Source organism: Argopecten irradians, chromosome 2 (assembly GCF_041381155.1).
Source record: "Argopecten irradians isolate NY chromosome 2, Ai_NY, whole genome shotgun sequence".
Classification (NCBI taxonomy): domain Eukaryota; kingdom Metazoa; phylum Mollusca; class Bivalvia; order Pectinida; family Pectinidae; genus Argopecten; species Argopecten irradians.
Genome location: NC_091135.1, coordinates 40060091 through 40074115, shown reverse-complemented (window position 1 = coordinate 40074115; position 14025 = coordinate 40060091). Strand labels below are relative to the sequence as shown.

General features: G+C 32.7%; 1 protein-coding gene across 1 annotated transcript; it reads left to right on the top strand.

Annotated features, from left to right (window-relative positions):
- Positions 1-49: 49 nt before the first annotated feature.
- LOC138315458 (uncharacterized) lies at positions 50-6051 on the top strand. Its single transcript, XM_069256498.1, has 5 exons — positions 50-577; positions 1487-1583; positions 2039-2186; positions 3137-3286; positions 3841-6051. The coding sequence occupies exons 1-5, from the start codon at positions 392-394 to the stop codon at positions 4040-4042; spliced, it is 783 nt and encodes a 260-aa protein (XP_069112599.1). The 5' UTR covers positions 50-391; the 3' UTR covers positions 4043-6051.
- Positions 6052-14025: the final 7974 nt, after the last annotated feature.

Sequence of the window (14025 nt, the reverse complement as noted above, 5' to 3'; positions counted from 1 at the left end):
AAGGGGATTTCCAGGAATCTATTTTTGGTTTGATTCTGCGCTCCCTTACAGTGTGATGGTGTCTCTTTCTGGCTCATCAGTATTGACCACAGTGTATATTCACGTACGTTCTAAACAGTAGGCATGAAGTCCAAAATATTGTTTAAAATATGGCTCGGATCATGTTTTATCTATGGTATGTGTATGGTGTATGATTCTACTACAGGTAACGTATAGAGGAAGTCTGCACCTGAGATAAATAGGCCTTCTATAGCTAGTAACATAATACGACAGTGTGACTGGGTCAGTCTGCTTCCGTGGTGACTGTGCTTTCAGTTTACATGACTCTGCATAACAATCGATACTACGTCGTTGTCAACATTTCCACAATTCTTCAGCACATCCTTTCATAATGAATGTCAACACCTGTCTGCTATATGCCGCATTGGTTGATGTTGTGACGTCACTATGGGTTTTCGTCGCGAGGGACATGTCGTTCCCGACTTTGGCCAAGGCGATGTACTTACCAGGTGTCCTTTCGCTGGCCTTCGTGGATGATGTCGGCGCCTATCTATGGCAGATAATGGGCACTCAATCGGTACGTTATATACACGTATTTACTAGAGTCCTCATATTCATTATTACGTACAAATTCAAGAATTTTAAGTAATTTATTCTTTCTAAAGCAATAAACATATCCATAAACCAACAATAGTTATGAAAATTTTATGTAACTTTCAGATGCAAAATTATTTGTATCACGTTTATATGTAAGTCAAGTTATTACTACATATCATACCACAGTCAAATGTTTTAGCATAGAAAACATAGAAAATGACTACCGTAGGTTATCGATTCTTAATATTAGAATCTAACAAGAACTGTAAGCCGACGGCTGACTTATATACCCCCGCTTCCTCTTATTGGAGGTGTTTTACTTGTTCTTGAAAAAAATATAGTCACAAAAAATTACAATTTTAAACCTGTGTATAGTGACCTGGTTACCACGGCGACCAAAATTTCGACATACGTAAACCCTGAATGCACATTCTGACATAGTTCTCAACAATACTGCCGAAATTCACTAAAATCGATACAGGAGTTTAGGTGGAGTGTTCAGACAAATTTTGAAACCTGTGTATAGTGACTTGGTTCCCATGGCAACCAAAATGTCGACAAACGAAAACCTGCATGCACATCTACACATGGTCCAAAACAGTTTTATTGAAAATGACCCAGTAGTGTAAGAGGAGTTGTCCGGACAAAATTAATTTACATACATTTTCACATTGACCCTCGAAGGCAGGAGGTCGGGGCCCAATAGGGAAATTAGAGGTAAATCTTTAAAATCCATCAGAAAAGGAACAATGGTCCTGTGATCAGAACATTACTTTGCATTACAAACCAGGTGAGCGATACAGGCCCTTTGGGCCTCTTGTTTATTACGAGGATAAGAATGTATCACTTTTGTGAAACGTTTGCTTAGTTTTAACATACTTTGTTTCAGTTTTATAAAAGTGTTGTATACTGCGCCGTTGCTATAGTATTGACGTACGTACTGGTGTATGGCTGTGTAGGTCTCGGCATTGGACTTGGATGGACAGGTATCACCCTAGCCGAAATCACGTGATATGAAAAAAATGTTAAACGAACGCGATATGAAAATAATTATCTTTCTACTGTAGTCCTTTACACATTGTCTTTTTACAAGTGACCTACACTGTTCGTGAAATCCCCGAGGTGGATTGGAACATTTTTGTCAAGTCTCTCTTTTACAAAGTATCACAAGTGTTTGTACTAAAATACATGTCTTTTCCACCTTTCAGTATAGACTGGTGGCATTGTTTTATTGGTTTGATCTTCACAAATATATTTCGGTTTTAATTACCTCCCATTATCAATTTTATTGTATACGGCGTCAAAAACGGATTTTAGAATAGAAAAAAAGGACGAAGCATGTGTGGTTCAGTCTTATTTGATATGCTTTAGGTTTTGTTTATAGTTGTACATTTGCTGAATAAATACGTTTTTGTCTTACCTCTTCTTCTCATCGTTGAAGCTAAGTCTCAGCCCGTGTCAGTCACCGTGCAGAAGCGGATGTCGGTCACTGGGTTCCTGAGGGCTGCTGGAGAAGAGATGGGATGGCGATGTTATCTACTCCCTTGTCTCATGTCGCTATTTACTCCCCCAGTGGCACTTTTTATCAGGTAAACATTTTCCTTTGGTCTTGGTGCGTGATAAAACATTGCTATTATTTTCGTAAAGTATTTAAGGAAAAGGGACAACTGGTTCGCCCATGTTCTGTATATTTTGATATAGCAGGGTGTGTTGTTGGGTGTCTTTGACGGCACGTTTCGATAGGATATATAGCACTTATGAAGGATAATATTTTCACTATTTTAAGGAGACACAACATGACTATAGCATATATCGCAGCCTCCCAAAACATGTAGCCATTCACGTACATAATATCGCATACCGGAGAAGCCGTCCTCAAATGATTTTAACTGTTAATAGCTGTCATTACGTCTATTTGGTTGTTTTTGTTTGTTTGTGTTTTACTCCCCTTCGACAACTAAGGTCATTTAGGGCCAAACTACAAGTCATGCAACAGTTTCAAGGACAGAAAATGAAGAAGTAATGATTGTATCTAAAATATTAGGATAAGACATAAGCAAGTAAGAACTAAAAACACAGATTGTGAATTTTAATTTTATAAAAAGATTGAATGGGATAAAATAGGTTTGATTAAAACACATGAAAAACTCATGCATGATATTGATGTAACACTGAAATACGATGCTAAGATGGGGAAACGTTCAACTAACTTGATATTTATATATCGACATAAACAACAATAGTATTCGAAACTTTACAATGCAAAAATATGAAAAAAGTATACGCAAATAGTACCAATATACAAAAAAAAAAAAAAAAAATCTTGGTAAAATCTTGGTCGACAGACAACCATATTTTAATAAACAGGAAGGTGTAATACAAAGACTGGATCACTCTGGTTTTTTATAGCGAACCATTTTCATCTGTTTTCGACTAACAAATACACGATTGTCCAATATTTTTGTATTACTTTGTATTTGAAGTAATAATACATTATGTGTTGATGAAATGCTGACTTTTAAATGTAATGATTTCATAGTGGCATTGCATGGGGATTATTTCACGTAGCAGTGATGATCTTGCTAACGAAGCGACTGAAAACAGAACTTCCAGTTCGAACGATAGTTGTGCAGTGTTTAGCTTGTGTGTTTTGCGCTTATCCCCATGGCTGGCTCGCCATTAAATCAGGGTGAGTTGCTGATATTGAATGATATAAAACATTTCATTGTTTTTGTATATGTTGTGATAGGTGCGGAAAACTATACACCGTATATATTACATACTTTCTGAAAGCGGCTACAAAGTACATTGTAGTGTGACGATGTAAAACTCAGTTGTATGAGTTTTTTACGATGCTATAATTTTTTTTTGCGTCTGAACACGTTGTGATATTGTAAAGGTTTCATCATTTTCATTGCCTGCTAAAACAGACGACAATAAGTAATGTGTATTGCTGTTATTGAAACGAGATAAAATGCTTTTCGCGTGCGATATTTTGATATTTCTTTGGCAGATTTTTCTTGCCATAAGTGCTTGCTTGTGGTTGTTTTTGAGGTCCATACATCACAGGTATGATACACTGTCATTATAAATAAATATATAAATAAGAAATCAAAATGTATTTGTGTTGGTTAACTGCAAGCACTCTTGATTGTTGCTTATGGAATCAAAATATGATGATAATAAATCATTGTTCCTATGCGATAATAAATTATATACAACAATTTTTCAACAATTTTTCAGCTACTCTATCTGGCCAAGTACGTTTCTTCATTTCTGGTGGAACCATTTGAATCCCCATGTCCTTGGAAGTATTTATACTAACACTCCTGGGGTATACTATGGACAACAGTGGAAGATGAACGGCGAGGGTCTGACTGGCTGTGTTGTTATGCTACCCGTAGCTGTACTCATATCCCTAGAACTCAACCAGGATTTTTATTAACTCATTCACCCCTTAAGTTTCACATTGCACTATACCAGTCAAAGAATTAGAATATTTCAAATATATCTTTAGGAGTGAAAGGATAAAAGTTTTTTCTAGACCTATCTTCCTAATATCAGTGTTCAATTTGTTCATTTAATATTTATTTGTAAATTACTAGTTTATTATAGCCATTGTGGTGTCATAATCAGGATGATGAGGTGACCTGTGGAATTTAAGTTAACGTTGGAGATTCCGGTCTAATTGTAAGTAACTCAAGATCAATTTTAGGGGGAGAAATGGTATTTCATATCAGATAACCAACTTCTGTAGTTATCTCATCTTAATTAAGTATTATAAAATCATTATATTTTATATACGATAATTAAATGAATGCAGATTATATATATATTAATTACTAAGTTGAAAAAGACTTAAATAGGCTAACGTGACGCTACCCAAATTAGAACACTTTTTGAAGATAATTGTAAAAATGTTCTTACTTGTGCATGAATCCATATTTTTTTCTTAATATTCCAAAAATAGATGCCTTTATTTTAAATTTCATGATTTAATTACTTGTCAGCAGTGCATATATTTATAAATACAGAGCTTAAAAGCATGCCCGGTCCAGCCCTATGTTTCAGCAGGTTTGAGTACCCAAAATGGAACACCTCCTAAATAAAGTTTGATTAATAAATAACAAGGTATGATAAAAATGTTTGAATTCATTTAAAGGAAGTTCAAACATTTTTTAGTTTATTCAAGTCAAATGTCATTCTAAAATATTTCATTCAGCTATTGTTTTTCTTATTTTAAAATATATGTTTTTTCAGGGTTGTCGCACTACGTAGTTTCCCGGATTTTTTCAATAATTCATTATTTTCATTTTTAAATACAGGTAATAGGCAACTGGAAAGAAAATGATATATTAAAATTGTCACAGTTATTAGTCAGCACCTTAAGTTTTGTTCAGGACAGTTATTGTTAGTTTAGATTGTAAACTGAAAATTCTGCCATTTTGGGTAGCGTCACGTTAAGTGTGATTTGTAGTACAAAAATAAATAAAATTTTGTTAAAATTGAAAAAAAAACATACTTGTAATAAAATGTCCAGTTGTATTGAAAACCATCAAAAGTTTCATCAGACAGAATCATAATGATTAGACTATATATTTACGTACTGTGGACTTATTAGGATGCATCACAACGTTTGCGCCTAATCAGAATGTGATTATGATAATTGATATGCACGATATTAAGGATCAATTGAACATGTTTACCTGTATTGCTATGCCATAATGCTGTCTGTAAAGATAGAAGTATGTAGGTTATATATATGAAGACTATTTAAAAAATAATGTTGATCATTTTAAAGACAACTTGTAGAAAACATATTGCTCTACACATATTATTGTACTTATATGTGATGTATATATCTGTCTGTTTTATTGATCGTAATGGGATACTGTCATAAGGTCTCGTATATGTTTCATAATCACTGACTGATGAGTCCTGAAATTTCACAACTTTTTCTTACAGCTATTTTACAAGGTGCTAAATCGCTTGTGTGTCTTTTGTTTCTCGCTAAGACACTGTCTTCATCGTAGTCTCATTTGTGAATAAATTAACGAAACCTTTTGAACATCAAACATTCTTATTTTAGCGTATGTGATTTGTTATCGGTTGATGATGCCAGAAGGTTCAGGTTACTAAAACAAGATTGTAAATCAACCGCATCTAATATATTTATCATTTTTCTATAAGTTTGGTAGCTCTGCCTCCGATATTTAATGTATAACTACAATCTGCGAAAATGTATGTTAAATATTATAGCTAAAATATGATGGTATTGTTGACAGTTTAAATGCATATCTATATAGATATATATAATGCATACATAATTGTTTCTAATAACTTGGTAACTCAAGTATCATGATGCTTGTAATGTTGAAATGGTGTATTATAATGTGCTAGTATTAAGTTCAATAATAATATATAGAATAACAAAATAAAATCATTATGATGTAACTTTTTTAATCATGTATTTGAAGTGCAAGGGATTAATTGAAAATCATGTATTTGAAGTGCAAGGGATTTAATTGAAAATCATGTATTTGAAGTGCAAGGATTAATTGAAAATCATGTATTTGAAGTGCAAGGGATTAATTGAAAATCATGTATTTGAAGTGCAAGGGATTAATTGAAAATCATGTATTTGAAGTGCAAGGGTTTAATTGAAAATCATGTATTTGAAGTGCAAGGGATTTAATTGAAAATCATGTATTTGAAGTGCAAGGGATTAATTGAAAATCATGTATTTGAAGTGCAAGGGATTTAATTGAAAATCATGTATTTGAAGTGCAAGGGATTTAATTGAAAATCATGTATTTGAAGTGCAAGGGATTTAATTGAAAATCATGTATTTGAAGTGCAAGGGATTAATTGAAAATCATGTATTTGAAGTGCAAGGGATTTAATTGAAAATCATGTATTTGAAGTGCAAGGGATTAATTGAAAATCATGTATTTGAAGTGCAAGGGATTAATTGAAAATAATGTATTTGAAGTGCAAGGGATTTAATTGAAAATCATGTATTTGAAGTGCAAGGGATTTAATTGAAAATCATGTATTTGAAGTGCAAGGGATTAATTGAAAATCATGTATTTGAAGTGCAAGGGATTTATTTTAAAATCATGTATTTGAAGTGCAAGGGATTCAATTGAAAATCATGTATTTGAAGTGCAAGGGATTTAATTGAAAATCATGTATTTGAAGTGCAAGGGATTTAATTGAAAATCATGTATTTGAAGTGCAAGGGATTTAATTGAAAATCATGTATTTGAAGTGCAAGGGATTAATTGAAAATCATGTATTTGAAGTGCAAGGGATTTAATTGAAAATCATGTATTTGAAGTGCAAGGGATTAATTGAAAATCATGTATTTGAAGTGCAAGGGATTAATTGAAAATCATGTATTTGAAGTGCAAGGGATTTAATTGAAAATCATGTATTTGAAGTGCAAGGGATTTAATTGAAAATCATGTATTTGAAGTGCAAGGGATTTAATTGAAATCATGTATTTGAAGTGCAAGGGATTAATTGAAAATCATGTATTTGAAGTGCAAGGGATTTAATTGAAAATCATGTATTTGAAGTGCAAGGGATTTAATTGAAAATCATGTATTTGAAGTGCAAGGGATTTAATTGAAAATCATGTATTTGAAGTGCAAGGGATTTAATTGAAAATCATGTATTTGAAGTGCAAGGGATTTAATTGAAAATCATGTATTTGAAGTGCAAGAGATTAATTGAAAACCGTAAAGTACTGGGATATTTATTAAGATTCCCCAACGAAGTGGTGAACTTATTGTGTTTGCTTCGTTTCTTATTATTACTCTTCTTTTTCTATTTCTTATTCTTATTCTTCTGGTTCTTCTTTTTCCACCGCGACTTTGTCCAACCATTTTCTCGAAAACTAGAAGTCTGTTGCCATGAAATTTTGCGAGGTCATTTCTGGTGACCTGCAGATCTGTCGACGGGTCCAGCATCCAATATGGCCGCCACAGCCTTTCAATGTTTAAAATTGAACTCCTTATATATATTTAACTACTGGTCCGATTTGCCTAGAATCGGTTTCAGTATGTAGTTTAAATCAGATGATATTTTCTTTTAAAGTGAAAATTACAATAATTATGAGTAAAACACATATTTTGTTACGGTTTCAAATTTTCTAAAACCAATAAGAGTTATCTCCTTTTATTCACTGTTCAGCAATGATCCGTTTTGTTGTAACTAGTGATGTAAAGCTATTTCGGGGTCATTTTTGGTAAACAGGAACCAAGATGGCCGCCACGGCATGCAATTGGTCAAAAATGAACAAAAAGGAACATGGTTGAGAACACAAATCTAATACAATTATAGACATTGCTGTGCCTAATATATTAACTTTAAATGATTTGACTTTTCTTCTGCGAAATAAGATTTATTTACCGGTAAAACAATGTCACGTCATCATTCAGGGGAGGTCACTCTTGTCAAATTAGGCTCTGTTGAGATTGGGGGAACTTTGTGTGACGGCACCCGTCACAATTAGATCTTGTTGAATTTGCTTTAACTAATACTTCCCTCATGAAGAAATTTAACGCATATTAAGAATTTGTACAATATATCTATATTACAGTTATCTCCCTATATCTATATTACAGTTATCTCCCTTGACGTATTTATGATTCTCTCCATTTTCAGTTATCGCGCTAAGTGATAATGAATATGGTAATAATTATTAAGACTGGTGATTATCCACCGATGTTTGTATGGTTTCTTTAGCTAGCCTCTTAAACATCAAAGCAAATGATTGATTTCCATTGGGTAATTAACATAATGATCTTGCAATTACAGCAGTACTTTTAAAAGAAATGTTTAATTACATTTTAAATTCCCATTATGTTTTTGACAACGTAGAATTAATGAACGTTCTATAATTTAAAACTAAGCATCAGTATTCCTAATTAATTTAACTTAATCTTCATTTAGTTTTGTTCAAACATAAACTCTATCAGTAAGCAAAATTAAGTTTAATTGTTTGTTTTTTTAATCGAAAATATAACAAAACTTAATGCGTTAAGTTAACGTTGAAATTAAGATACACTGTATATATCCCTTTTTCATTGATCTTAATAACTTCATTTTTGGAATAAAGCATTTATAAGCATGCTATTTTTTTTTTTTTTTTTTTTTTTTTGAAATAACGAAATCTAGAATGATATTTTTGTTTTGCTTTCTTAATAATTACCTTCTCTCCCGAATTTTCAGTATTCTTAAGTATTTGGCTGGCGATTTATAGAAGGTTATATAAATCATTTGATATCCGTTGATAGACAGTGTAGATTTTATTCTGAAATTGATGGATGTCTGCTTGTCCTTTTTTTAATTAAGTAGATTAATGACGTATTGATGTACCAAAGAAGATATTTAAAGTTTGAAAGTCTATTGAAAAGCATCAATGTATTATACGTCTTTAAAGTGAGGTTTACATTCACCCTTTCCTACACTTGGCAGTCCTAAAAAGACGAAACACCCGCATAGTGTTATTTTCCTTATTTTGACTTTATTACATAGACATACTAGAATGTTTACGTCTTATGACATAAACGCAAATGTGAAAGAATACAAGAACTAGAAGTGTGGATTTTTCACATTTCTCGATATTTATCACGTTCTGATAGTGTGACGATTATTATTTATACAAAAATCGTTTCTTTTGTAAGAATTTTCAGTTACAGAAAATAAACAATGTTAATTTCTAGTATTTAAATCGTCTTTTGTTACTCATTTTGCGTTCATTTGCCCCCTTTTCAACATTTACGTTAGATGTGTGTAAAGGAAATGACTGTAATTAGTATTTTTTGGGTCTTTTGAATTTGTACAGAATCAGTATTCTACAGTAGGAATCATTATGACATTTGAGAATGGATACAGCAAATAAAATATAACAAGTATCCACAACAATACTATATCCTCGATATACCACGGTAACAGTCACTGACATCACATCCTCATACAACTACAGTGATAGTAACCCATGAAATATCGCCAGTGCTAATAATAGTATATAATGATGTAATTAATTATAATGATTAATTGTAATTATGGTGTCTGCAAACTCTTTCAGATTAGTTGTACTTAACGAATGAATATTGGGTCTAAAGCTTTGTTTTACTCAAGATCGATTTTAAACAAATACAGAACTCTAAGCCAGAGAAACAAACAAGTAGCTAATATCAACCTTTCAAATGTACCTCCAACCATAAACACGCACCAAATATCTAGGTTAATTGTTTGAAGAACACAATGAACTTGAAGACAATAGAATGTTGTCTCGATCACGCGTGTCTATATCAATGCCTGTCTTGATATATTTGACAATCATTCGAGCACGTCCAAAACAATCGGTTGGTGTCAGGGATCACTTTAACACATATCGAGTTCCTCCTTAGCCGGGGATAATGGTTAGGCGATAGGTAATGAATACCGGTAATTTCTGGTGGGGAACAAATCACATCTATCGAACAATGAACGGAATAACGTGCAAATGAACAAGAACAAATGTCATGAGGATGATAAATAATAAACTTGAAAACAATGTGATCGTGTGAAAGATACAAGTAGTTTTGGAGGACTTGGTTTGGACATGTAGATATGTACCTTTGTATGGATTTACTGTGAAGTAACAACGGGATCGAACATGAATGCTGTTGACTTTGTATCTCTTGTTTGTTTTTGTACGAACCAAATCGTTTTGTAAGAAGGCATTATAAACAATTGCCATACCTTCATTTTATTGTACCTATATAAGACCACAAAGAAACATTTGAATCATTAATCATTTAACTTTATAATTTCTACTGGTCACTGAGTTGTTTAAGAGCCATTACTAGCATATACTATTTATATTACAACATTGGCAACACAGTAACGAGTAGGAATGGTCCATAGACTGTATAGCGATTTAAATTAGCGGGGTCAATATTTCGCGGTTTCCTATATGTATTACATTCGTGTAAAGTTAAATTCCTTGAACTATTGTTCTTAGATACGTCAATGGAATTCTGAATATTTCGCTGGCATTTATAGAATTCGCGTTATTTCAGTGAAAACGTCATCATAGCAAAGATAAACCACTCGCCAAATGTAACCACTGTACAGTGCAAACTACTTTCAACGATTGGTCACTGTGTCAATATGTTATCTTGCGGCTTTTAAATTTGACATACAATTTGTATTGTGACATTTGAATATCTTATGGATGATCATTTGCATTAAACGTGAAATTTTGTATAATGTACGGGAGTAATAAACGGCTGAGTTTATATGGTGGATGTATAATATTCAATTTTGTGTCATTATTATCGACAAACAACACTGATGATGAGCGAAACATCTGTATCAAACGTTTCGATATAAATTAATTGATATTAATTTTAATACCATTGATGTAATTTGATATTCAGTTGAAATTTATATATATATATATATATATATATATATATCAATTATGGACCTTTGTTGAGGTCACTATGGTGTTATATTACCCGAGTAGAATAAACAATGACCGAGGGCGTTGCCCGAGGTCATTATTTTAAATTCTACAAGGGCAATATAACACCATATGAACCAAAACAAAGGTCCTTAATTTTTATATTAGATATGATGATTATTTTAAATATTTGCTTCGTGCTAAGTAATATAGAAATGCATGGAGAATGGCTCGACTACATCTTCCCGAAAAACTCGACGTCGGGGTATTGTGACGTCATAATCGCAACATCGACTTGGGAGTGACGTCACAATAAGAATATCGACTCGGGTGTGACGTTGCAATAGAGGATATTGACTCGGTGGTTTCTAAAAACGGAAACATCGAGTCAATATGCTTTCTTAAAATAGAAACATCGAGTCGATATGATAAATATCGCCCTCAACATGACAGAGTATCAGCCAATGAAAGATGCAGGAAATCGGAGCATATCTAATATAAGAAAGTATTGCACAGTCCACCATCAATATTCGCAGTCCGCCGAACGTAAACTTTTCATTCAAACGACTTCTTCTCATGAACCAAAAGACTCAGGGTACTCATATTGGGCCTGTAGCATGTTGGGATGATGGGCTACCATTTTTTTCTTCAAATTGATGACTTTAACATTCATTTAAGGTCACAGGGATCAAATTGGCTAAAATATTTTAACAACTTCTTTTCAATAATAAAGAGCCCTTGATTCCTGATAATGATGCCTATAACATGCTGGGATGAAGGAAAACTAAGTCTGTTCATATACATTACCTCTACCGTATTTCAAGGTCACCCTGGCTACACTATTTAACATTGTGTGCTTCAGTTCTTCTGAATGTTTTATTGTCTAATTAATAGTTAGATGACCGTGTCCAATACATCTGTAGTGCCTCTCAGAATCATCATTTTTTTTGTCTTTTGTCTTCTCAAAACTACAATCATTTTATGGACACGGTCATAGAATGAACATTAACATGGGAAACTTTAGTATGTAAAAACGCATTGATTCTAGGGGATTCGGGGAATATTCACTAATGTTTATGTTATTTTTCTTAGGTTTATAAAGTGTGAAAGTAAATTTTATATTCTTTTTGAAAATAAAATTTGTATAATTGGTGTAAACATTGAAAATATCGAATAAGGCACGTCATCCAATTCTCCCGCTATCAATCGGGTTCCCCATCCTGGACGAACATGCACATGTATTATTTAGGTAAGCAACTGTTTGAAAACCATGTAAAGATGATAACATTATCTTGCTGGTTTTTTTTGCAATCAAAATGTAGTACGAATTCGAATATGTGTCGTGTGGTCTAGTTATATACTTTGAGATTGCGACTTGAACCGGATTTGACCAAAATGTGTGTGACGCGTTTCGGCGTTGAAGCTGGAAGCGTTCTTTTCTTCTGGAACATCTGGTCTTGTTCTCTTGGTACGTACAACTGTTATGATTGTATAGCTGCCATTTTTGAATCCATCCTGAGTATTGATTGTAATTTAATCATAAATGTCGGAAATTCGTTATTTTTGTTATTCTGTTGCTAATTTCGGAAATAAGAATTCCATCGATGTGCCTCCCTCACAGAAGTTAGTTGAGGTTTATGTTTACCAGTATGCTATTTTCTATTGTGATGTGTGCCTGTATTGTCAAACAACCATTTAATCCTATAGTGGTTTATGTTTAAATTGAACTATAGTCTGAGGGAATCATGTTAATGTATAACCTATTTCTGCTTAATTGATTCTTAAGATATAATATGTACTTGTATGCTCCTACTCTCCGCCAATATTGTACATTGCATCTTTATTTCCATTCAGGTGATGCAAAAGACTCGCTCATCTTGAACGCCAGCAGATATCGTACTCCAGATTTTCATATGGTATGCTTATAATTCTTACTAGACGTTCTGTATATCTAGCAGTTATATTTTACGCATTCTACTAATTCTATTTTTTATACATGCATCCATCATATATATGCTTTAGTCATTTTAATTCCATTTTTCTGCATTGTGGTTTAACATAGGTTTATTGCAAAACATTTAAACCATTTTTAACTTGTATTTGTTATATCCTTTTTGAGTCTATTATGCTTTATTGAAATATTTTGAATGCTGATTTTGTACATAAATCCTATACCGAATTGTCTAGCTTAAAGTTTAGATTTTTATATAATCTAATATCATAGAAATGATCAAGATCATTTAGCATAAGTAATATCGTATAACTCATATTGTACATGGTTAACTTTTAACAGAATGAAGGCTTTTTGAGATGTCCTCTTGGTGACATAGGTTCAGACAGAAAATCTTACAATTATTTATATGTTTTTGTTACTTAGCTTTTCGGGTCAGTCTAGCTGTTTGTGCAAATTAGGCCGCGGTGATAACCGTCATTAGTTGGATTTTGTAATGTAATTATTGAAAACACAAATACGGGAAATAACGATTTGTCTTAGAAACTGTATTACAGCCTTACATACTCGTATAACCTAAATGAAGATAAAAGTAAATCAGATGAAGTTAGCGAGGGTTAATTAAGTATATGAAATGAAAACTTTTGATGTCAATTTTACAGTTGATCATTATTGGTTTTGATCAGTTAGTTATAAAAGTGAAACACTGTTATGTTAGAAGCAAACCAAATCTGATATGTAGTGTAGCTACGGAAAGAAAACTATTTTCAAACTTCATGAAATTTCAAATTGTATAGATTTTAGTAAAGAAAGTAATCCATTTGTATAAGTAATCTAGAATGTTAAACATGAATAGTGTGAAAGTACATGTATCATTAACTTCGTGTAGGTTTATCAAAGTGTTGATTGATGAATTTGAACGGATTTGTCAGTTTCGTGGCATGAAACATCTAGGCGACATTTGATGGAGATATTCATAGCGTATTAATTGTCAGCTGAATTCAAAATGGAACAC

Coding starts and splice junctions, on each gene's coding strand:
- LOC138315458 (XM_069256498.1), top strand. CDS start 392: ATGAATGTCAACACCTGTCTGCTATATGCCGCATTGGTTGATGTTGTG. Junction 1,584..2,038: donor CATTGGACTTGGATGGACAG/GTATCACCCTAG, acceptor TCATCGTTGAAG/CTAAGTCTCAGCCCGTGTCA. Junction 3,287..3,840: donor TGGCTCGCCATTAAATCAGG/GTGAGTTGCTGA, acceptor ACAATTTTTCAG/CTACTCTATCTGGCCAAGTA.